Source organism: Acomys minous (assembly GCF_964271855.1).
Source record: "Acomys minous genome assembly, chromosome: 17".
NCBI lineage: Eukaryota > Metazoa > Chordata > Mammalia > Rodentia > Muridae > Acomys > Acomys minous.
Genome location: NC_140500.1, coordinates 4,988,313 through 5,011,571, shown reverse-complemented (window position 1 = coordinate 5,011,571; position 23,259 = coordinate 4,988,313). Strand labels below are relative to the sequence as shown.

At 49.2% G+C, this 23,259-nt stretch overlaps 1 protein-coding gene across 3 annotated transcripts in view; it reads right to left on the bottom strand.

Moving 5' to 3' along the window:
- Positions 1-418: 418 nt before the first annotated feature.
- Positions 419-23,259, bottom strand: part of BCAT1 (branched chain amino acid transaminase 1) — a 72,805-nt gene continuing 49,964 nt past the window's right edge. For all 3 annotated transcript variants that reach the window (XM_084765312.1, XM_084765311.1, XM_084765313.1), the window contains exons 6-11: positions 18,870-19,033; positions 15,816-15,958; positions 9,278-9,363; positions 6,822-6,962; positions 4,186-4,260; positions 419-691 (exon numbers count right to left, since the gene is read on the bottom strand). In XM_084765312.1, coding sequence (XP_084621438.1) covers positions 650-691; positions 4,186-4,260; positions 6,822-6,962; positions 9,278-9,363; positions 15,816-15,958; positions 18,870-19,033 — 651 coding nt within the window. In that variant the 3' untranslated portion in view covers positions 419-649. The remainder of the gene's footprint in view (positions 692-4,185; positions 4,261-6,821; positions 6,963-9,277; positions 9,364-15,815; positions 15,959-18,869; positions 19,034-23,259) is intronic.

Genomic DNA, 23,259 nt, shown 5'->3' with positions numbered 1-23,259 from the left:
GCGGGACGGACCATGGTGCCAGGAAGGCACAGGTTCGCCTTAGCAGTGGGGACAATAAGCTTGGGCCTCGCAGACACACTAGGTGAGGGGCGGGACAGACCTTGGTGCCAGGAAGGCACAGGTTCGCCTTAGCACGGGCTCAGGGACTACGGAAGCATAGAGAAAAGAAACCCGGGGGACCAAACTTTGGTTAAAAGACAAAAACAAATCCAGGTGTGACAGCGCCTGTTTGTGAGCCCAGGACTCAGAGGGCTGAGAGGAAAGGCCTGAGCTGACATCAGCACAAAAGCCTTGCTCTGAGGATGCCACGAGCCACAGCCACACCACCTATGGCGTTTCCTCGGGTGGCCCTCCCAGGGCATAGACGTCTCATCGGCTGGGAAACCATACCTCCTACTAAGGAACAGACATCCGGACATTAACGGGGTGAGGGAAGGCATTGGTCATCAGTATCTTTCCAGGGAGAGGTGCAGTGAGCGATTATTACCGTGTTTACAGGTGACATTTGACATTGGCACGTTTCTGTGGCTTAAGGAGAAACCTCAACTCGGTAACACATGAACAGTGCAACTATAATATACAAAACTACTAACAGATGGTCACAGTTCAAGGGCGGAAGTCTTCTTCTGTGGCACCGTGGGTTTTCCCATCATGGTAACTCAAGTGTCCAGTCACTCTCGACCCTTCCGTACTACGACAAAAGCAAAAACACACGTTTCAGTCTAAAACAGAGCACATCGACAAACCGGCCCAGACCTCGTCAGCTGCTGGAGCACAATGGGCTCAGCAGTTAAGAGCGTGTCCTGGGCCTGGAGAGATGGCACAGTGGTTGAGCGCACTGTCTATGTCTACTCTTCCAGAGGTCCGGAGTTCAAGTCTCAGCAACCACGTGGTGGCTCACAGACATCTATAATGGGATCTGGTGCCCTCTTCTGGCCTGCAGGTGTATATACAGATAGGGCACTCATAAAATAAATAAATCTTTAAAAGAGTTGGGGTGGGGCACGTGTGTCCTGACCTTCCAGAGAACCTGGGTTCAACAGGCACCTGTGCCGGTTCACAAATGTCTAATTCCAGCTCCGTGGAATCTGACACCTTCTCTGGGTTTCACGTGCCCCAGCACTTACAAGTGCACATCCCACCCCCCTCATCCCCTCTGTCCCCACATACACATAATTAAAAACAAAAGTAAATCTTCTACCAAAAAAAAGCCCTGCTAAATCCACTGTGTCAACACACACCTGTAGTCCCAGCACAGTGAGGTGAAGGCAGTTGGCATCTACAGGGGTTTAAGGCTAGCCTGGGCTATAAGAGGCCCTGTCTTAATCAATAAAATGAAAATGTCCTTAGTATCAGCCCTTACACTGCTTTGCCTGCTGCCTGAGGCCTGGGCCCTCCCCCCCTCCCCCCCTCCCCCCCTCCCCCCCTCCCCACCTCACACCCCTCCCCTCCCCCCACCAACTGAGGCAGGTACAGTGATGTCATCAGCATCTATCTTGTTAAGAAACATGACAGGTGGTCTTGCAGTCATGTGACGTCAGTTGCATCTCCTTCCATGGTTCTGGTTTGGAGGCTTTGTCCCCAGGGCAGTGCTACTGAATGGTAGCAGAACTTAGGCTTTGGTCCTTAGCTCACTGGGGCTATTCCCTTGAAGTAGACAGTGGACCCCTCACCACAGACCACGCGGGAGCCTGCCACCTGCCGATCTAAGACCAGTGTCAATTCTAGACAAACCCTTTCTTGTTATAAAATTACCGGCCTTGAGTATTTTGTCTCAGGAAGCCTGCTAATGAATGCCACATCACTCAAGATATTTTCCCATCTTTTCTTAGGCACGATTTGCTTTTTTTAAAAAACGGTTATCTTGGCATCTCTCATTCCTTCTTTCAATGATGAAATGTTACTGCCTGCATACTTTACTCTAGACCCCAGGGCTGAGCCCCAAGGGACATAGAACTCCAGCACTCAAACAGCTCCCCAGAGGGCACAGAAGTGCAACTGAATATAATGGAATTTCAGACTTTAGGTGGCTCAAAAGGTACTTAAAGGGTTTCCACAGGAGGCGCGGCTCACGTGTTCTAAAGGAACTCTGTGAGGTTCAGGGCCAGCCTGGTCCACACAGTGAGACCCTATCTCAAAACCAAACCCAGTGAAAATAAGTTCCTACAGGGGACAAACACTGAAGGACTGCCATTGGCCCCATAATACAACCAAACTGTAGGAGGCCCAGCAGAGACAGTGTTGGCAGGGAACAAAGCCTTTGGAGGAGAGAGCCCAGGCGAGTAAGACCAGGCGAGACCAGGCGAGCCAAGCAGAAGGGCAGCCAGCACCGCCAGAGCTTAAAACCCAGGAGTGCTTTTCCTTGCTGATTATAAAAGAAAGTGTGTGTGGGGGAGGGGGGAATGATGACAAAACAGCCTTGTATTGGAACTGAGCCCTCGCAGGAAGTGTCCGTTCACCCAGGGGCCAGCGCGGATAAGCAGCTACATAACAAGTACTGGAAAGTGCAGAAGCTAGGTCAGATGTGAAGGTCTGAAAATTCCCCTGGGTCGTACTGGCAAGAACCTGGGGTTTTTTTTTGTTTGTTTGTTTTGTTTTGTTTGGGTTTTTTGTTTTTTTGTTTTTTGTTTTATGTTTTTTTGTTTTGTTTTGTTTTGTTTTGTTTGTGGCTGTTAACTCTTGTCTTCAATTTTGTGAAACACTTTGTAAGGAAACAGCATGTCTCCTTATAACACTCAAGAGATCAAAAATGTCAAACATGATGTAACATCATACTTTTCTTTTTCTCAGTAATTACTAAAATTATTTTTCTTGGAAACAGACAAGCTAGTCGCTTGGCTAACAGCACCAATTTGCCATCTTGTAAGAGGATAATTTGGAGACTTGAGGACACAAGCATAAAATAATTGAGGAAAAAAGATGTGGTTTTTGATTATGGATGGAAGGCCCTGTTGCTTAACCCATTGGGATACACAGGGTACGTGTGCTTTGTGACTGACTGACTGTGGTTATGGTCCCTTTGTTCAGTATGGATTCTGAGTGGATTTGGGGGGCGTTTGTTTGTTTGTTTGTTTGTTTGTTTCTAAGACAGGCTCTCTTATAGCCTAGGCATCAAACTGCCTCCAATGACCAACTTCTGTCTTCCCAACTCCACCCCCCAGGTGCTGAGCTGTAGACACACACCTGCAGGACCCTGGGCTTGATGTGCACAGGAAAAGCAGGAAAAGCATAGCCAAGCTATGTCACCATCCCTAAAGGACATAGAGCCAAGAGGGGAAAGCCCTGGTTTTCGCAAATGTTCTGCCGTATCTTTTATTTATTCTTTTTTCAATTGTATGTCTGTGTGTTGTACATGTGTAAACATGTCTGTATGTGTATGAAAAATACATTTATAGATACACATATGTGCACATGCGTGGAAAGAGCTGATACTCTTCCACTTTATTCACAGAGATAGGGTCACTCAATCGAACCCAGATCTCATGGATTTGGCTCGTCACGCCATTCAGCATTTATAGGACTCTGGGGTCCTGAATTCTACAGCAGCAGCATTTTAGCCACCCATCCTCTGTACGTATCTTTTCTATTTCAACTTTTTCTTTTTTTTTTTTCTTTTTTCTTTTTACAGGCCTCACTATGTACCCTGGCGGACCTGAACTCCCCGGTGTAGACGAGGCTGGCCTTGAACTCGAAGATCCACCACCACCACGCCCTGTGCTCCATACCTCCCAAGTGCCAGGATTAAAGGCATGCTCCACCTCACCAAGCTTCTTATGAAAGATTTATACAAGAAGAAACTCACTGGTGCAAACCAATAAATAAGCATTCTTTTTCCTTTTTTATTTATTTACCTTAGTTTTGGTTTCTTGAGACAGGGCCTCAGGCAGCCCAAGCTGGCTTGCAAGTTCATTCAGCGGAGAATGACCTCTGGTCCTCCTGAGCACCAGCTGTGGTGTTAGACTTTTGTATATGTGTGTTTTGCCTGCATGCACGTATATGCGCCATATTGTGGGGTGCCTGAAGCACATGGAAGAGAGCACTAAATCTCCTAGAACCAGAGCTGTGAACCAACATGGGGGTGCTGGAAAATGAACCCAGGTCCTTTTCAAGAGCAGCAAATGCTCTTAACCCCTGAGCCCATCTCCCCAGCTGGACCCCCAGCCCCAGGTGGTAAAAATGGGTTACCTGGATGTCAGTCAACTCTCCCAGGATGCGGCTTGCAAGTTTGGGACCGTTCTCCATGGTAGGGATGTGCAGCATCTGCAGAAGAGGGTGGAAAAGAGTTTGAGGGGGTGAAACACACACGGAGGTAACAGGAAGACCCGGGACACTCCAAACATGAAGGTAATTCTGCTCAGACTGAGGGAGGCACCCCAATGCGCTGACTGCAGGCGCACTACCTCTCTAGCCAGAGTCTTTTCTAAGCAGAATCTGAATAAAACCAGACAGTCAATGACAACTTATTCATTCCCTGCCAACTCAGTCCAAGGCACAGAAGGTGGGTGACATTCTTCAAGGCGCTTTAATGAATTCAGGAGACCAGAAGGGGTCCCTGAGACAGCAGATGAACCTCACCCAGGATTCTAAGAGCCACAGGATGAATGACTGGCCTCTGCTGAACCCTGTGGCCAGAAACCGGTCCTCAAAGATACTTTACAACAAGCAAAAGCAAGTCGTTTCAAAGGGATAAGTTAAAGCAAATCTCTTCTCCTTTTACATGAGGAGTTTCTGAACCCACATCTGGGGCAGGCAAGGTGTACCTCACGGGCCACAGCTCCCATGGGAAGGCAAGCCAGAGCCCCGAGCTAAGAGAGACTTCGTGCCCTTAGCTTGTATCTGGGCCGTGCCCATTCATGCCTCGCTGGCGGCTTAGCTTATGATGCTTTGATTTGGGAAGATAGCTCACATTCTCAAGAGCTCTTCTTCCTATGCCTGTTGGTGTAACAGGATAATTAGGAGCCTCTGGGCTCTGAGCGCCTCCCGGAAGCATTTGAGAGAAGCATTAAAAGTAAGTACGCTTCGTAAACTCTTTATTTCTAGGCTGGAATAACAATTGGATTATGAACTCTGGTGCCCCCCATGTGACCACTTCCCCTTGGTGGGGAGGCCTGGTGACACTCAGAGGAAGGGGACACAGGCTGCCCAGATGAGACCTGAGAGGCTGTGATCATATGGTGGGGGAGGAGATCCCCTTCTGTCACACAAGTCCAGGGGAGGGGAGTAGGGTGACAGAGGGAGGGAGGGAGGGGGGAATGGGAAGATACAAGTGAGGGGATAACAATTGGAATATAATCTGAATTACTTAAATAAAATAAAATAAACACTGATGATTGCAGGAGGCAGTAAGGCTGGCTGACAAACAAAAACAAACAAACAAACAAAAAACAATTGGACTTTAATTACTAAAATGGACCAACAACACACCTAGATCCCCATAAAATACTCAAACTAGCCCCCATGGTCCTTTTTTTTCTCTCTTTGCTTTTCTCTGCTCCTTTCTGGCACACACGCCTCCCTCCTCCCCTGTCTTTCTGCCATATTGACATAATAAAAACCTCTGTGTATGAATATATCAGCAAACACTCCTGAAAAATAAATTTTTAAATGTTAAGTAATAATAATAATAATAATAATAATAATAATAATAATAATAATAATAATTTAAAAATCAACCCAATCAGAGGAACTTATATTTAAGTCATCAGAAGTAGTTAGGTCTGTAGGAATAACATCCCCAGGATAATTCCTACACAGCTACAGACCCCTTACACACCTATGGAGTACTGCCTATACACCTACAGACTGCTTACACACCTATGGAGTACTGCCTACACAATTATGGAATGCCTGTAAAATAATTCCTAAACTGTTACACTATAAAGACAGAGGCTGACAGATGTGTGTGAGGATTGGATTTTTCTATGAAAGGGAAAGCCCTCCAACTGGTAAATATATAGCACAAGTAAAAGTGAAAAAAAATGGGGGCTGGAGAGATGGCTCAGCGGTTAAGAGCACTGTCTGTTCTTCAAGAGGTCCTGAGTTCAATTCCCAGCAACCAGCTGGTGGCTCACAACCACCTGTAACTGCGGTTTCAGGGGCTCCAACACCCTCTTCTGGCCTCCACGTAAGATGCACAAACAGGTATGCAGACAAAACACCTACACACATGAAATAAAAGCAAATAAGCCTGCTCATTAAAAAGCAGACAAATGTAGTAAAGAGGCAACAATTTTTTCCTTACAACCAAATCCTTGAGTTGCTTCAGAAGGTCCGAGTCAGCACGTCAGAGTGCATCAATTGAGATTGATGTTGTGTTGTGCGTGACACAGGCAGCGGTGATGGCAGGAGAAGGAAGGACTGACACCCTCCCGGGCACTGAGTACCCATGGCCGCTCCCCTCCAACAGCCTCCTGTGCAGCATCCCTCGGCAGGCTGGCAGGACCAGGTAAATGTGCAAGTCTCCGTTCTGACTGAGTTGGGCTCGCACGTTCGCCAAGGACAAGGCTGACTGACTGGCTGTCGTAGTTGAGCTCTCCCTAACCCACCAGGAAGATGGACGTGCTGTGACGACACAGGCCCGTACAAGCTCCAACTTCCTTCACGCATGTGACTTCGTTAAATGACGGGCGTCCATTCATTCATTCACTTATCTATTGAGTACGTCAGGGAGGGTGTCGCCGAGCACATGAGGGGGGCAGAGGTAAGCTTCGAACATCGTTTTCTTTCCCTCCACTATGTGGGTCCCAGGGAACGAAGCTCAGGTTCCCAGCCTGGATGACAGGGGGCTAGGAACGACTAACATATCAAACGATTGGTCTTACCTGGCCCTTGTACAGGATATCCGAAACTGGGCAGACAACGCACGCCGTCCCTGAGCCAAACATCTCCTTTACTCTGTTCCCCTCTAGGGCAGTGGTCAAGTCGTCCATGGTGAGGTGTCTCTCACACACCTTAAGCTCACCCTGTTTGGAATACCAAAAAGAAAATGAAGAAGAGGAGAAAGAAAAAGAAAGTTGTTACATGTCTTTGGGTCTGGCTGACCTTGGATGGTGTCACAATGGTCTTCTGGAGGAAGCAGGAAAGGGCACACTGTGTGGTCACCTTAACATGTCGAGCGGGGGAAGGGCACACTGTGATTGCCCAACATACTGAGCAACCTGCTCCAAACTGCAGCTTTCATGAGTGAAGTCATTAAGACGGGTTCATGGCGTGATCTCGCACACGCCTGGCTTAGGGCTTGCATGTTGTGTGGGGAAGGTCTCTCCCATACTGACTCACTCTAAGAACCACTCAGTACAGTTTCCTCATCTTTTATGATAAAGGAGACCAATCCATTGCATCACCCATCAGGAAGTGTTTACCATGTACCCACCATGTGCCAAGGTCTTCAATGCTGACGACAAAGTCTTTCCTACTTTATAGATGGTGACACTTGGGTTCCAGAAGGTGAGCGGCTTCCCCAACTCCAGACAGCTGGTAAGCAGTGGATGCTAGACTTGAACTAAGCTTGATCTTACTGCCTTTAAGACTGGTAAGAATCCTAAACTAAGCTCATAAGGCTAAAACAGTCACTATTTTTTTTTTCAGGAGCCAATATTTTGACTTTATGTGAGAAGTTACACTGAGCGCTGTGGTGATTTTGTTCAAAATTAAATAAATTACTAAACAAGTAAGTTCCAGAAAAATCAGCAGACATTACTGAAAACAGTTGAGATCTGTGTTCTGGAGAGAAGAATAAAACAAAAAACAAAACAGAAAAATAACCTCCTTGCAAATCAGCAGAATGGCGCTTGCTTGGCTCATCTTTATCTTTGGACTAGTTCCCCTGTCTGGCAAGTGGCGGTGACCCCAGTGCCTCTTGGCATTTTTATCTGGTTCAGCAAAGCTTTAAAATAAACTGCCTATTTTCCTCGTGTGGAGGCCAGAGGCATGGGATCTGCTCCCGCTCACCTTGCCATCAGACTTTCTGCACTGGGTCGATTGATTCTCTTAATAAAACAGAATTTACGGAGCTTTGAAAAGCTGTCTTTCCTACTTCAAGACTATCTGGTGCAGGGCAAGCTGCAGAAATGAAATCAACAGCCTGCAAGCGCCATGCCCGATGCACCAGCCAACAGGCGACAGTTGGGGCTGGCCTACTCTGGACTTGGTAGGATTATTTTGCTCATTTCCTCTATTTTCAACCTTTTCCAGAGACGGCTGGTCTGCCCCAAAACAATGTCCGTGTGTGAACACTTGTCTACCAGGGCTGTCTGACCACAGTGGGCTCAAAGCCTTTTCATGGTCTCTGGGGACCGTTAGAACACACGGCTCGTAAGTACCAGCCAAGAACCCTTGCCAGCCAGCCAGCTCGCTCCACATCCACCTTACAGATACCATGTCTCCTCAAATAACAAACGCCCTAACACTCTAGCCTCTGTCACATGAATTTGAAAGGCTGCCGAAAATAACCTCATATTTGCTTTGACCGTTTTTAATTTTAAAATAAGCATGTGTGAAAATCTGAAACAACAGGGGGCTGGGGGGGGGTGAGTCAGGGAGAAAGCAGGTAAACAAGCATCATACTGGTATTTATATGTCAATAAAAACCTGAAGCTCCAGCCGGGCGCGGTGGCGCACACCTTTAATCCCAGCACTTGGGAGGCAGAGGCAGGCAGATCCATGTGAGTTCAAGGCCAGCCTGGTCTACAGGGTAAATCCAGGACAGTCAAGGCTAACACAGAGAAACTCTGTCTCAGGGGGCAAAAAACCTGCAGCTCCTATAATGGTCACGGACGGGCACGCTGTAATAAATACAGGGCACGTCACCAATGCAATGTGGAACAGCTTACAGTTGACGTCAAGGGCTGGGTGGAAACACCCAGTGTGAACCAGGTAGGCTTGTAGAAGGCACCCTGTATGCAGACCGAGGCTGGTGCAGAAGCCTCCTCGCTAAGACAGCTTGTTCAGCTGGTTCCTCTTGTTCACTACTAAAAAAAAAAAAAATAGTTCTTGGATGGCTCTGCCAGCACAGAACTTCTAGAGACATCTTTGTTCCAGGTAAGATGTGAAGATTAGATAACACTGGTGGGAACCAGGGGACATGACGTCATTACAAAGGGAGGCTTGTTTTTTGATGTGTGTGTGTGTGTGTGTATGAGTGTATATGTAAGTGTGTGAGTATGTGTGAGTGTTTGAGTGTGTGTGTCTGTGTGTTTGAGTGTGTGTGTGTGTGTGTGTGTGTGTGTGTGTGTGTGTGTGTGTTGGGCGCAGGGAGCTGTTCAAATCAGGCACCCACCCACTGCTGTGCCAGCTCTAGGATGCTCTGCCTCGTCACTCCCGGGAGAATGATGCCATCTAGCGGAGGCGTCGCCAGCTCTTCCTCTGTCAATTAGAAACAGGGATGTTTGCAAAATTTCACTCATTAGACATGTCAGAGCAAATGCCAGTTGTAAAACCAACTAGCTAAAACCCACCTGGCTAATGCTAAACTTGCAGATAATTAATTCCACTGTCCTGCCTCATTAGGTTTGTCAAACCTCTACTCACTCTTTAGCCAGATACTTATTTTAATATTAGAACAGGAGAGATGCTCAATGGGTAAGAACAGCTGCCGCCGCTGCAAGGCTTCTGTGCCCGCTACCCACACACGAGGCTGTACCTCACCTCCAGACGATCTCAGTCCTCCCTTCTGGACTCCACGGGCACTGCCCGCATGTGCACATCCCTCTACACAGATGCACACACATACCACGTGATTAAGACTAAAACAAATCTTAAATAAGCAAAACCAAAAATGGACCAGCAAGATGCTCAGTGGGTAGGAGGTTAGCCACCCGAGTCCAACCCTCTGGACCCCCACAGTAGCAGGACAGAACTGACCCCCACAAGCTGTCCTCTGACCACCACATAAGTGCATGGCAAGTACACACACACATGTGCATACACACATACACAATAAATAAATAAATACATGTTTTTTAAAATTAAGAATTTTTTAACCTAGAAAGCTCCTTGTCTTAATCATCTTCCACTCATCACAACCAGTGAAATGATCAAATGCGCTCCGCAGTTAAGAGCACTTGCTACTCTTGCAGACGACCCGTCCTGGGACACCTAACAGCGGTCTACAACTCTATCTCTGAGTGTTCCAATGCCCTCTATTGGCTGCCGAGGACACATGCACACATATAGAGCACATACATATGCTAAGGAATGCGCGTGCACACACACACACACACACACACACACACACACACACACACATGCACACAAAATAAAAATAAAATCTATTCTCAGATGTGAGAAATAAAAAATGCTCTTCAAGATGAGCATCTGAGTCAAAATTATTCCTTAGTAGATAAAAGCTGATAGTCAGGCGTGCACACCTTTAATCCCAGCACTCGGGAGGCAGAGGCAGGCAGATCTGTGAGTTCGAGGCCAGCCTGGACTACAAAGTGAGTTCAGGACAGCCAGGGCTACATGGAGAAACTCTGTCTTGAAAAACCAAAAACCGAAAACAAAACAGCAACAACAAAAAAAGCTGATTGATACTTAGAACAACACATAAATCCTGCTCGGGAGCCATGTCAGTACCATATCCGGCAATTCTGTGAGGAGCCCGTCACCTCAGAATTGAGTAGCCTGAGAAGGAGAGATAATCCATGGCGAGCATTTCTCAAGGGCCTGAGTTCAGGTCCCAGCACCCATGTAAGCTGGACGGGGTGGCTCATACTGGTGCTGCCGAGGCAGGGAGGGCTTCCTGCCAGCTAGTCTAGCCAAATCGGTAGCCCTAGGCCTGGTGAAAGATTCTGTGTCCCAACACATGAGGGGGCAGCGAGCGAAGACTAGCCACCTCAAGCCTCCGGGCACCACAGCAGTGCACCCCCACATGCACACAGGAAGTGATTCCTCCTGGTGCCACTGGCACACTGCCTTCCAATTCCCACGTAACCGGCCTTTCAAGCCACACAGGTATTGACAGGAGTGGGTGAAGAATTATGCTTTCCACAAAGACCTGAATGCAATGGGGGGGGGGCGGTGCGGGAGGGTGGCTCAGGCACCTACACTACAAAACAAGAAAAAAGAAAATCCAAGCAATCTCAAGAGGTGAACTGTTGGCCTGCTACATCAGGACCCCAAGTGAAGTCTCCACCAGGGAGACCAGGCACAGTGATCCAACTGTAAGCACCAGGCAGCCCTCCACTACACAAGCTCCCGTTAAAACGTCACTGTGGGGGGCTGGAGAGATGGCTCAGGGGTTAAGAGCACTGGCTGTTCTTCTAGAGGTCCTGAGTTCATTCCCAGCACCCACACAGCTCACAGCCACCTATAATGTGATTTGATGGCCTCTCCTGGCCTGCAGGTATACATGCAGGTAGAACACTGTATACATAATAATAAATAAATAAATCTTTAAAAAAATTCCTAGCACCCACATGGCAGCTCACAAGTGTCTTGTAACTCTAGTCCCAGGACATCCTCACACAAGCACGTGCAGGCAAAACACAAAGGCACATGAATAAAAATAAATTATTTTTAAAAATCACTTTGGTGGACTGAGAAAGCAGACCAGTAAGTAGACGGTTCATATAGCAAGTCTGAAGCCCTGGGTTTGATCCTCCTACCACATCAACTGGGTGTGGCTGACTTTCATTCCCAGCACTCGAGAGTTGAAGGCAGAATTGGGGATCCAAGGTCATCCTTACATCGGATTTGAGACTAGACTTGGCCACATGAAACCTTGTCTTTAAGAAAAATAATCATCTTCAGAAGTCAACGTCTCCCCTTCCTTCCCGGCATCTAGCCACGTGGACCAACAAGCCTTAAATCATCACATTATGAAGATGCTGAGCCTTATAGCAGACAGTCTGCCTGTGTGACCTAGCACCTGCTTGCAGAGAACTCACAAGTACTTAAAGGAAAACCGGGTGGAAGCCGTGAGGGAATTGCCATGCTGTCTCGGAGCTCCCTTGGGCCCTTGAGTACAGTTCAGAACTTCAGAACTACCCACTTCCAGCCTTATTTTACAGGAGAGACCAACAAGTGTTTCCCAAGGCTGGTGACGGTGAGAAAAGGCAGCATCGCACAGGGTCCAAGCTCTGGGACCACTACCCGTTGTCTCAGGGTGGGGTGGATCCAGGGTCTTCAGCTCCAGGACGGTTATCAGAATAGAGATCTGCACATCTTTATATGTCCCGCCTCCGCGTCAGAGAAGTCTATAAGGTTTTCGTTTTATGTTGTTTTTGTGTTTGGGTGTTTTGCCTACCTGTATGCATGGGCACCACATGGGTGTAGAACCCATGAAGGACAGAAGAGGGCACCAGATCCCCAGGACTGGAGTTACGGGAGGTTGTGAGCTGCTGGGGCCCAAACCTAGATGCTTTGGAAGAGCACTGAGTGCTCCTAAGCACTTAGCCACGCCCCAGCCTCTATAATAATAAGTATCTTTTAATTTTAAAAAAAATGAGAAAATGAATCTGCTTTGCTGGGCCGCAGCAGTTTGAGTTGGAAGAGTTATTTATTTTCTGAAAATTGCTTTTGTAGAAAGAAGAAATTGGCTCTGGCAATGTTCCCAAAGCTACGCGCTATTTTCTAAGTGTTGATGATCTCAAAATAAAACCTGTTTTGTAATGGCTCGCTAGCTAGGCACAGAAATGCATGGACATGCGTGTGCACGGTTTTCACACACTCACAGACCTTTCCTACAGTTAGCTCAACTCTAAGTCAACACCAAGTGAAATGCGAACAGCAGCCTTCATGTGGGCAAAGGCTGTTCTGTGAAATGAATTTAGCACCCACTGTAAACACCAGTCTGAGGTCAAGACACAGAACATCTGTCCCCCGGCTCCCAGACACAGCCGATGACATGAAGACATTTGGGCGAGAAACACTCGCTCTCCTCGGCAACCACAAACACACCCCCAGGAGCCAGAGTGCGTTCCAGAGCACGGGAGGAAAACAGAGCCCTGCAGACGGAGCTTGTTACTCAGCCAAGCCTGGGGCTGGTCCCGTGCTAAGTTCTGCTAAGCGGTTCACTCCCTCCTCACCCTCCGACAGGGAGACACACGCCAGGACTGTGTTACGTAGATTATGGATGAGATAGAGAGGTGGACTAACGAGGCCAAGGGAGAGGAACATTTTTGCTCTTTTAAATTACTGTATCTGTGCTGTGAGTGTCCATCCATGTGCTCGAGTGCCTGTGGATCGGCTGGCGCTGGAGTTACAGGCAGCTTCCAGTCCGTAGGTGCTGGAAACTGAATTGGGGTGCTCTGTGAGCAGAGCACTCACTCACCCCCTCACCCACTCTCTCCAACCTCCTTTTATCTCTTGGTGAACACCCCAAGAAGTGAAGGAACACATTGAAACTAAAACTGACTTGGGCCAAAGTTATAAAATCTGACTCTTATTAGGGCTTCGTATATTTTGCAGGAGGCAGAGGACAAAGCCACCCAGTCCCACTCTGATCTTTATGCCTGTGGCTTCTGTCTGGATAAGGAACAAGCACTCGCCAGGACAGGGTCTGGCTAACTTGTGTGGCGATGACGCAGATGGTGTTGAAGTCCTTGGCATCTGAGCAATGTCCCTGTTTGTGTTCGTGGTGCTGGCGGGTGGGAGCGGGTACAGCAGAGGCCAGAGAGGAAGACATGGCCTCCCGAGCAGAGTCGGCTCGCATCCCCTTCTCTTGCTTCAGAGGCATGTGTGTGTGAGAAGCCCAGCCCCAGAGCCTCCAAATTCCAGCATAAATTTGGTTTTCTTGCATTTTCAAGCGCAGAAGAAGAATATCTGGTGCAGCCAGCTGAGTCATGTGCCGGGCACGAGGAGCCGCTGTGGCGGAGGCGCCCAGGGCCACCTCAGGCAGTCTGCTTACTCTCCCCCAGATGGAATATAAAAGGCTCCCCTGGTACTCAGAGGGCCACGCAGTGCTTCCCCGGCGATAGCAAAATAAAGCAGATGTGAGGGAGGCTACCACAGAGCGACAAGTTCTTAAAAACCTCAAGCCAAGGCTGGGAGATTGTACCTGGAACCTGGAAGCATTATTTTGGTGTGTGTATGTGTGTTGTGTGTTGTGTGTGTGTACGGGTGGTGTGTGTATAAGGTGTGTGTGTGTGTGTGTGTGTGTGTGTACGGGTGGTGTGTGTATAAGGTGTGTGTGTGTGTGTGTGTGTGTGTGTGTGTGTACGGGTGGTGTGTGTATAAGGTGTGTGTGTGTGTGTGTGTGTGTGTACGGGTGGTGTGTGTATAAGGTGTGTGTGTGTGTGTGTGTGTGTGTGTGTGTGTGTGTGTGTGTGTACGGGTGGTGTGTGTATAAGGTGTGTGTGTGTATGTGTGTGTGTGTGTGTGTGTGTGTGTGTGTGTGTGTGTGTGTACGGGTGGTGTGTATATAAGGTGTGTGTGTGTGTGTGTGTGTGTGTGTGTGTGTGTGTGTGCAAAACCAGAGGACAACACTGTTGTCTTCCTCTACTGGTTTCCAACCTATTTTTGAGCCAGGATCTCACTGACCCCGTAGCTCGCCCTGTGGGGAGGCTGACTCAGTGAGCTCCCATGAGCTGCCCGTCTCCCCTCCTCCTGCTGGTGTTAGAAACATGAACAGCCAGTCACACGCCTACTTCATTTCATAATTTTCGGTGTGTACAATTACTATGAAATAAACAATCTAAAAACATAAACAGACCTAAAAATGTGCTCCTAAATTTCATGTACCCATCAAAATCCTCGTGGCCAATGGCGATTTACTTTGTCCCTTGCATTGGGTCATTTCTAGTGAGAGAGAGGTGGTGGAGCCCGGACAACAGCCCACAAAGCAAAGCAAGTCAAGGCCCAGTGGAACATGCCTGTTACCCCAGCCACTCAGAGGGCTGCAACAAGATGGCAAGCCCAGGGTCAGCCCGGGGTGCAGAGTGAGGTAAGGCTAGGCCAGGGTCAGCTCAGGGTGCAGAGTGAGGTAAGGCTAGCCCAGGGTTAGCCCAGGGTGCAGAGTGAGGTAAGGCTAGCCCAGGGTTAAGCCTGAGGTACACAGTGGGGTAAAGGTAGCCCAGGGTCAGCCCGGGGTGCAGAGTGAGGTAAGGCTAGCCCAGGGTCAGCCCAGGGTGCAGAGTGAGGTAAGGCTAGCCCAGGGTTAAGCCTAAGGTACACAGTGGGGTAAAGGTAGCCCAGGGTCAGCCTGGGGTGCATAGTGAGGTAAAGCTAGTCCAGGCAACTATAAAAGCCTCAAAATAAAAAGTGAAAATGGGGCCACAGGTGCAGTTCAAGAGAGAGCTTGCCTAGCATGGGGGCGGGGGTGCTCGAGTTCAATTCACAGTTCTGAGAAAAAGAGGGGCACACCAATTCCCCTCCATATAGTCAATGTTCACTATAAGATGCTCTATACGGTACAGAGCAAATGACCACTGAATGAACCAAGACTCATCACCAAAGGCAGGCTGCTGTGACACCAGGAGAGGGCAAAGGGGAGGGGGGGAATCCCTTTTTAGAAAAAAAAAATGTATTTATTTAATGTACATCAGTGTTTTGTCTGTGTGTATGCTTGTGCATTGTGTGTGCAGTACCCACGGAGTCCGGAAGAGGACATTGGATCCCCTGAAACTAGAGTAACAGGCAGTTGTGAAGCCATCATGTGGCTGGTAGGAACCAAGCCCAGGTCGCCCGCAAGAGCAGCCAGCGTTCTTACATCCTGAGCCATCTGTGCAGCAGCTGAGTTCTAAGTCAGTGTCAGGCCAAACGGCAGAAACAAGACTCTAAAACCAAGCCCAGGGCGCTCTACACAACAGCCACCGCCGGACCCCACCCCTGTGCCCCTGCTGTCATCGGCTGCCATGCCACGGAAGAGCAATTACCTCCGTCTTCGTTTATCCAGTAGAGGAAAAGATTCATCGTGCCCACTTCCGTTATCTGGTTGTCCTTGCCGTACAGCCACAGGACCTGCTGACAGCCGTTCTCCACAGCCTCGCACTGCGCCAAGAGGGAGGCCCCGTAATTGCTAGGGACAAAAAGAAAGCCGGCTGGTTACAAACACGCATCACCTACTTCCGCACTCACTCAAACGGTCTCAAGTTTTTACTCTTCATTTGTTTGAGTGTGTGTGTGTGTGTGTGTGTGTGTGTGTGTGTGTGTGTGTCTAACACTTGGGGGTGGGGCAAGGCGGCTCATTTGGTTAGAAGGCCTAGTGACTTTCCATCTTCAAAATCTTACAGGGTGGCAGGAGAAAAACCAATTCCTATGATATGTCCTCTGACCTCCATACTCTCACTGTGGATACACACGGATGGACACACACAGACACACACATGTTCCAGCCACTTAGACCCATTGGAGATTTAGTGGTCTAAAAATCCAAACTTGGTTAAGGAATGAATAACTGACGCTGCCTCAGCTGAGGCCCCAACAAACTGACCTGTTTTCTTCAAACACTTCCCTTAAAATGCTGCCCCGGGCCAGCACACAGCTCAGCAGGTGAAGGCACTGCCAAGCCTAATGACCTGTGTTTGCTCCCTGGGACCCACACAGTGAAAGGAGAGAGCTGAGTCCCACGAGCTGCCTCCTGGCCTGCCATGGCACATGTGTCAACACACAGACACCCACATGTATGAAGTAACTAGGACAGATGTACATGGATGTTAAGAACAAATGGTGCCCTGACAGAGGAAGGAGAGGAAACAGGATTTGGGAACAGACCTGAAACCCAGAATGCCCGAGGGGCTAAGGGCTGAAGTCTGTCCTGCCGGGGCTCCCTTAATGCTTAAATGACCTACATTTCTCTCTCTCTCCCTCCTCCCCCCCACGTGTGTGTGTGTGTGTGTGTGTGTGTGTGTGTGTGTGTGTGTGTGTGTTTAGTGGCTTCAAATGGGAGCTCAAAGTGCCCTGGTTTTCTTACTCCCAGATGTGTGAAAATCACGACAACATGTAATGTTAAACATGAAGTGGTCAGCCAATGCACTCGTGATTTTTAGCTTCATCACACAACCGAGTGCAGGTGTGAACCTTACAGCCTGAGGCAGAACATTCTCTCTGCAGTGATGGCCACACCCTCAGCCTCAGAACCTGGGACTATGTCAGAGGCACTCAGAGGTGCCACTGATGTCTTCTGTGCAGCACACGATGATGGTCTGGGGGAGACACACCTCCTCATAGGAAGGTTGGGGCAACTTGCGGTGGGAAAGAGGCTGACCAACTTTGAAACTGACACAGGTGCCACAAAACCTGAGGTCATTGACCTGAGCAGAGACCCTGGAAGGGGCAAGAAGTGACCAATGGTACAAATAATTGGTGGGGGGAGGGGGGCACAAGGGGGGAGGGGGGAGGTGGCCAGAGGAGTGAAGAGGGGCACTTTAATAGTCTGTGTACTATTTAATAGACATGTGTACTCCACAGGGGAAATCTAAGCACATATGGTAACAGCCTCACACATGTATGCTGCTTACGGTTTGTTCTGGGTCAGCCTCTCTGACCTCCCTGACCTCCACCCTCACCCATCACACAGTCCGTGAGCCCAAACACTAGAGAATGATGAGAGAGGGCGAGAAGCCATGACGAGAGAGGCCTGGAGGCTGGAGAGGTGGCTCAGAGTTAAGAGCACATGTGTCTCTTGCAAAGGACCCGGGTTCCATTCCCAGCACTCACACAGCCGCTCACAACCACCCAGCGGTACCGCAACAGGGCGTCCAAGGCCCTCTTCTGGCCTCCAAGGGCGCTAGGCAGGAACACGGTTCAGACTTGCACGCAGACAAAGTACGCATAAGAATAAAATACAATTTTAAAACAAATAAGAGAGGCAAGGGCACCTCAGAAAACTGACTGCACACCTGCCTGCCCGAGCTCAGCCCGCCAGCTGGTTTGTGCCAACTCCACTCCTCCCTATAAAGCTTGCCGGATGCAGGTGAGGTGTGAGGGGAGACATTAGGTGTTGTTTTACTGTCTCCTCAGCTCACGGGCTCTGTGAATAACGCACACCGTAAGGCTTCAGTGCCTGCCTTGCTCACCGGCATTTATGGTGAAAGACAACACGGATGCTGATATTCCAGTAACTCAAATATGCACACTGTGTGCGTGTGTGTGTGTGTGTGTGTGTGTGTGTGTGTGTGTGTATGTGTGCATGTGTGCATGTGAGTGTGTGTGATGTATGTCATACGCAGGTACCTATAAAAAGCCAAAAGAGAGCCGGGCGGTGGTGGCACACGCTTTTAATCCCAGCACTCAGGAGGCAGAGGCAGGTGGATCCCTGTGAGTTCGAGGCCAGCCTGGTCTACAAAGCGCATCCAGGACAGCCAAGGCTACACAGAGAAACCCTGTCTCAAAAAAACAAACAAACAAAAAAGCCAAGAGAACACCACACCTCAGAGGTTTGGAGCTATGGGTTATTGCGAGCTGCTGATATGGGTGCAGAGAGCTTAACTCAGGTTGTCTAGCGGGGCAGCAAGTGCTCTTAAGTGCTGAGGCGTCTCTCCAGCCTCCATTGCTCTTTTAAAGGAGATTAGAATTCTAAAAGTCTTCCATTCCATGGCAGCAGATACTAGTCTAAATCCAGGGCCAAGTCCACCCTGAAGCTGGCCAGTGAGGCTGGCCAGGCAGAGCCAAGGCAGGCCTTTCCTTAGCCCCTCCACAGCAGGTGTGCCTGCCATCTGTGGCAGAGACAGTGAAGCAAGCACCTTCCCAGACAGAGCTCCCTGAAGCCATTGCGTCAAAGCACTGTCCCACTCCACTGTCATCACTGTCAGTGCTGCCTTAGAGGAGGCCACAGTCACACCTCCGGCAAGTAGCACATTTACAAAGCTAAATCTTAAAGCCACAAACAGCGATTCGCTTTTGAACGCTACTCTGCACAGCACCACTGAGGGCACACAACTGATACACACTCGTCAGCAGAGTCAGGAAGGGCTTACACTCTGACTTACCCGCCCATCTTGCAGTCCCCAGTCCCACCTTCCCAGGCTCTGACGTATTTCGGATTGGCCCACAACGACACTGGAGTGAAGGTTCCACTAGAAAAATAAGGTCCCACGGGGCTCAGGATCACAAAGAGCAGGGCTTTGGAAGGCTTCTTGACGCCGAGAGATGGCTGTAACGCAGAGAATAAAACCACACCTCTGTAACTGACAAGGAGACATCCTTCTTAAAGTCTAGACTAGACCTGTGTCCACCTCGCAGAAGGATGCCCACCCCAAATCTAGTGACACAAAGCCTTTTAAAGATAGCACAGAGAGTGGGTATTAGGTGTGGGTGGGTGGAGCGCAGGATGGGATGGGACACAGGATGGCCCCGTGGATAAAGACGCTTGCTGCCAAACCTGAGAATTTGGCTAAGGAGTCTGATCCCTCATCTCCAAATGGTCCAGGAAAGAACTGATCTCTGCAAGCTGTCCTCGGACCTCCGCATACGTGCTACAACATCCACATCCCCTACCTCTGCCCAGCACACACACAAAATGAATAATTATAATTTAAAAAACAAAAACCAAAAAACTAAGTTTAATTTTGCTTTGCTTTCTGAGTTATGATTTTAGAGAAAGCACAAAACACATCCGTCAAGTTGCGGTTGCTGCAATTGTTGGCAGGATGAAAGGGGAGCCTGCCTCTCCCCCCTAGAACACAACCCCCTTCAGCCCTTTCCCCAGCCTGCTGCTGGGCGCTTCAGAAATGTGAGGCCTGGGAGAGGAGGGTGGGCACGTGGAAGCAGGCCATGATCACGCCTGTCTATACAGCACGCCACAGGCAGCAGAAGGCAGGACAACAGGTACCGTCAGTACCGTCAAAGAGAGGAGAGAACTCTGCTCTGACCTCACACCACGAGCAACAGGGAGCTGGAAAGGGGGTTCAGGAGTTATTAGCAGTGGACGTTCTTGTAGGGGACCCAGGTTCACTTCCCAGCACCCACATGGAGGCTCACAGCTGTTCATGTCCACTTCCAGGGGATCCAGTGCCCTCTTCTGGCCTCCACAGGCACTGCACATGCACAGCGCACTTGACATAAATGTAGGCAAAACACCACACATATAAAGGTAAAATAAATAAAAACACCATGCACATAAAATTAAAATAAATAAGTCCTTAAACAACAAATGATTAAAAGACAGAAAACAGCCCTTTCCACAAGTAAGGGAAAACTATAAGTGTGTATAAATGTTTCCGGCCAAGGGAGGTCATTACGTCAGGGCAACGGGTTATTAGAGACAGGAAGTCCTGGAGGCTGTGTCACAAAGGGAGAAAGGTCAGTCTCCAGTCAGCCATACAGTGGAAGACCTCAAGAACAGATGAACAAAGCAGGGTGGCCCCATGATAGATGCTAACCACTGCGTGTCACAGAGGGCAGCAGCCACGCAAAGGGTGACAGTGAAGCCGATGGCAATCCTTATGCTGTTTGCGTGCTGACGCAGCTCTGGAGCTGCCTCTACTCACATCTCCGTTACACCTGTGCCTACTAGACACCGCCCGCACTTGGGGCCCACCCATCCAGGGGCCACCATCCAGAGCCCGGTGGCAGATGCCTAGAAGCTATGGGAAGCGCGTGTGTGCTGGTGAGATGGCTTCTTTGCTGTGTGAGCCTGACTTCCTGAGTTCAGTCCCTACAACACGTGTTAAAGAGCCAGATGTGGCAAGATGTATCTGTGATCCCAGTGCTCCTACAGTGAGGTGGGAAGGAGAGAGACAGAGACAGAGAGACAGAGAGAGAGAGAGAGAGAGAGAGAGAGAGAGAGAGAGAGAGAGAGAGAGAGAGGAGACAATTGGTCAGAAGCTTATGGGCCAGTTAGACTGGTGCACACAGCATGGCAGACAGATCCTCCCTCATCAAGTGAAAATAAGAGAACAACTTCCTAACGCCATCCTCTGACCTGCACACTGTGTCATCTCTCTCTCTCTCTCTCTCTCTCTCTCTCTCTCTCTCTCTCTCACACACACACACACACACACACACACACACACGCACACTCACACTGCTTATGTGGGCAATAATGTTGCCTGACAGCCCCCTACCTTCCTCCATCACCTGGACCACACAGGGCTCTGAGACCCTAGGATAACCTGATGCTGAACTACGTTACTGAGCCAGAGGCTGGTCAGTGAGCTGCATGGCTGGTTTGTGTTTGCTCGGTTGGAGTTTTTGGTTGTTTTTTTTTTTCATTTGTCGGTTTTTGGAGGCCTCTCTCTACATAGCCCTGGCTGTCCTGAAACTTACTCTGTAGACCAGGCTGGGTTCAAACTCACAGAGATCCTCCTGCCTCTGCCTCCTGGAGTTCTGGGATTACAGGTACATGTCATGGAGCCTGGCAAAGTGTTTGTTCTTTAATAGGAACTTTATTGGAAAGTAAGAATCCTCTCCCCATGAGGGAGGAAGAGTCCGAGACGTCCACCGTCCTCTAATCTGGGAGGGAGAGTGCGCGAACACATACCTGTTCTTCCCTGCTTGGAAAGAACCATCTTATCTCTGAAAGTTGATTTGCCAATGAGACCGAGTGGGCAAGGAGTCACGTGAGAAGCAACCGAGAAAATCACTGCCACCGTATCTCAACTGCATCTCTGGTGGTCAGAGGCATTTAAATAGCCTTGAAGTCGGGATGTTTCTACTGTGCCGGAAAGGAGAGCACCTCCCCAGTTAGCACCCACAAACACCACTCGGGGTGTGAGAGCTCAGAGGCCCCTGGCTTCATTAGAACACTCTCCTTCCAGATGCCGCTGCCTCTTTCTTCCCTTGTAGGCTTTTCTAGAAGCTGGCAGGGCTACCCTAAAAAGGGAGAGACAACCACCAGAGCCCAGAGGGAGAAGGAGTCACCTTGCCCAATAAATACGCCACCTGCTTTATAGCTATCCGATAAAAAACACCTTGTTAAAATCCCAACACAACTAGTCAGGAGGAAGAAAGGGGTTAATGAGAGAGGGATAAGAGAGGGTAATGGGAGGAGAGCAAATAGGTCCAAATACATGACAAATATGTAGGAAATGTCATGAGGGCCCAGGTGTCGTCGTCATCATCATCACCATCATCATCATCATCATCATCATCATCATCATCATCATCATCATCACATACCAATGCAAAGTAAAATCCGCAACCCAGAACTCACTGGGTGGCTCCTCCCTTACTGGCCTTACAGGCCGGCAGGATTCCATGTCTGGAGGGTTGGTCCAGGTGCTGTTTGCTTCTGGCCATGAACAGGACTTCGAGGTCAAAGGTCCCGTTTTGGGTGAGAGGCCTGAGGCCCCTGCACTAGGTCAGGCTCCGGGTCTCACCAGGGCAGGTTCTCCACCACCAGGTGGTATTAGCTCTTTTAAATGAGACTGCTGGTGTCAGACAGCCGGGAAACTCGAGTGTTCCACAGGCCTGTGGTAATACAAGAAGTGTCACAGTCCCTTGCTAAGCTGCCCTGCTAAGCCTGGTAGAGGAAGCGAGTGGGTGGATGCCTGCAACCACCTGGAAGGTCAGCACCGAGCTAGTGGCAGCGGCAATGGAGCAGCCCCACCATCACCGACCTGCACTCAAGCCCTGGGGAGGAAAGGCACGAGCAGGAGAGAAAGCCAGCCAGCCAACCCTTACTAGTGAAGCCGGGGATTTATAAACCCTGGGCAGCGAAGAGGGGTTTGAGGGTGAATGTGTCTGGTTCCCTAAGGCTAGGGGTGCCAGGATCCTTGGTTTCCATGCAGTGGTACAGCACCTCAGGAACACGCAGTAGCTTGGGGTCTTTTCATAAGAAGGAGAGAGAACACCGTACTTAGGTATCCTATGGGGGGGGGGTGGAATTCTAGGCGGGTATTTCCAGGAATCCCCGGGTGCTTGCTGAACAGGTTCTCTCAGGAAAAGGCTGGGCCTGAAATCTTCCCGGAGGCTCTGTGACACTCCTTAAGGGAGCTGGGGGGGTCCCCATATCAGGCGAAGAGAGGACCTCGATGAGAAAGGGAGTCTGTTGTAATAAACTGAGCTCAGCTGACTAACCAGAAACACCAGACTTCGACCTTAAAAAGCAGGTCCAGGTAAACTTTGTCTCTTTGCTTTGGGAAGGCAAGAACCAGGAACTTTCACCCAGTAGCAGAGGACACTCAGGCATGAATTTCAGACCCAGCAGCATGCTGGCTGTTGTCTGAGGGCCACATCTAGCTTCTGAATTTCTGAATGAATCATCTTTCTTATGTACAATCTAATAGCACTTTGTCACGTACCACCTGGATGTTGGGACACCTGACCAGGTGTACACACACAAAATATTTTATACAATTGCGTTATACTAAAAAAAAAAAAAAAAAAAAAAAAGTAATGCCAGGCAGTTGTGGTGAACACCTTTAATGCCAGCACTCG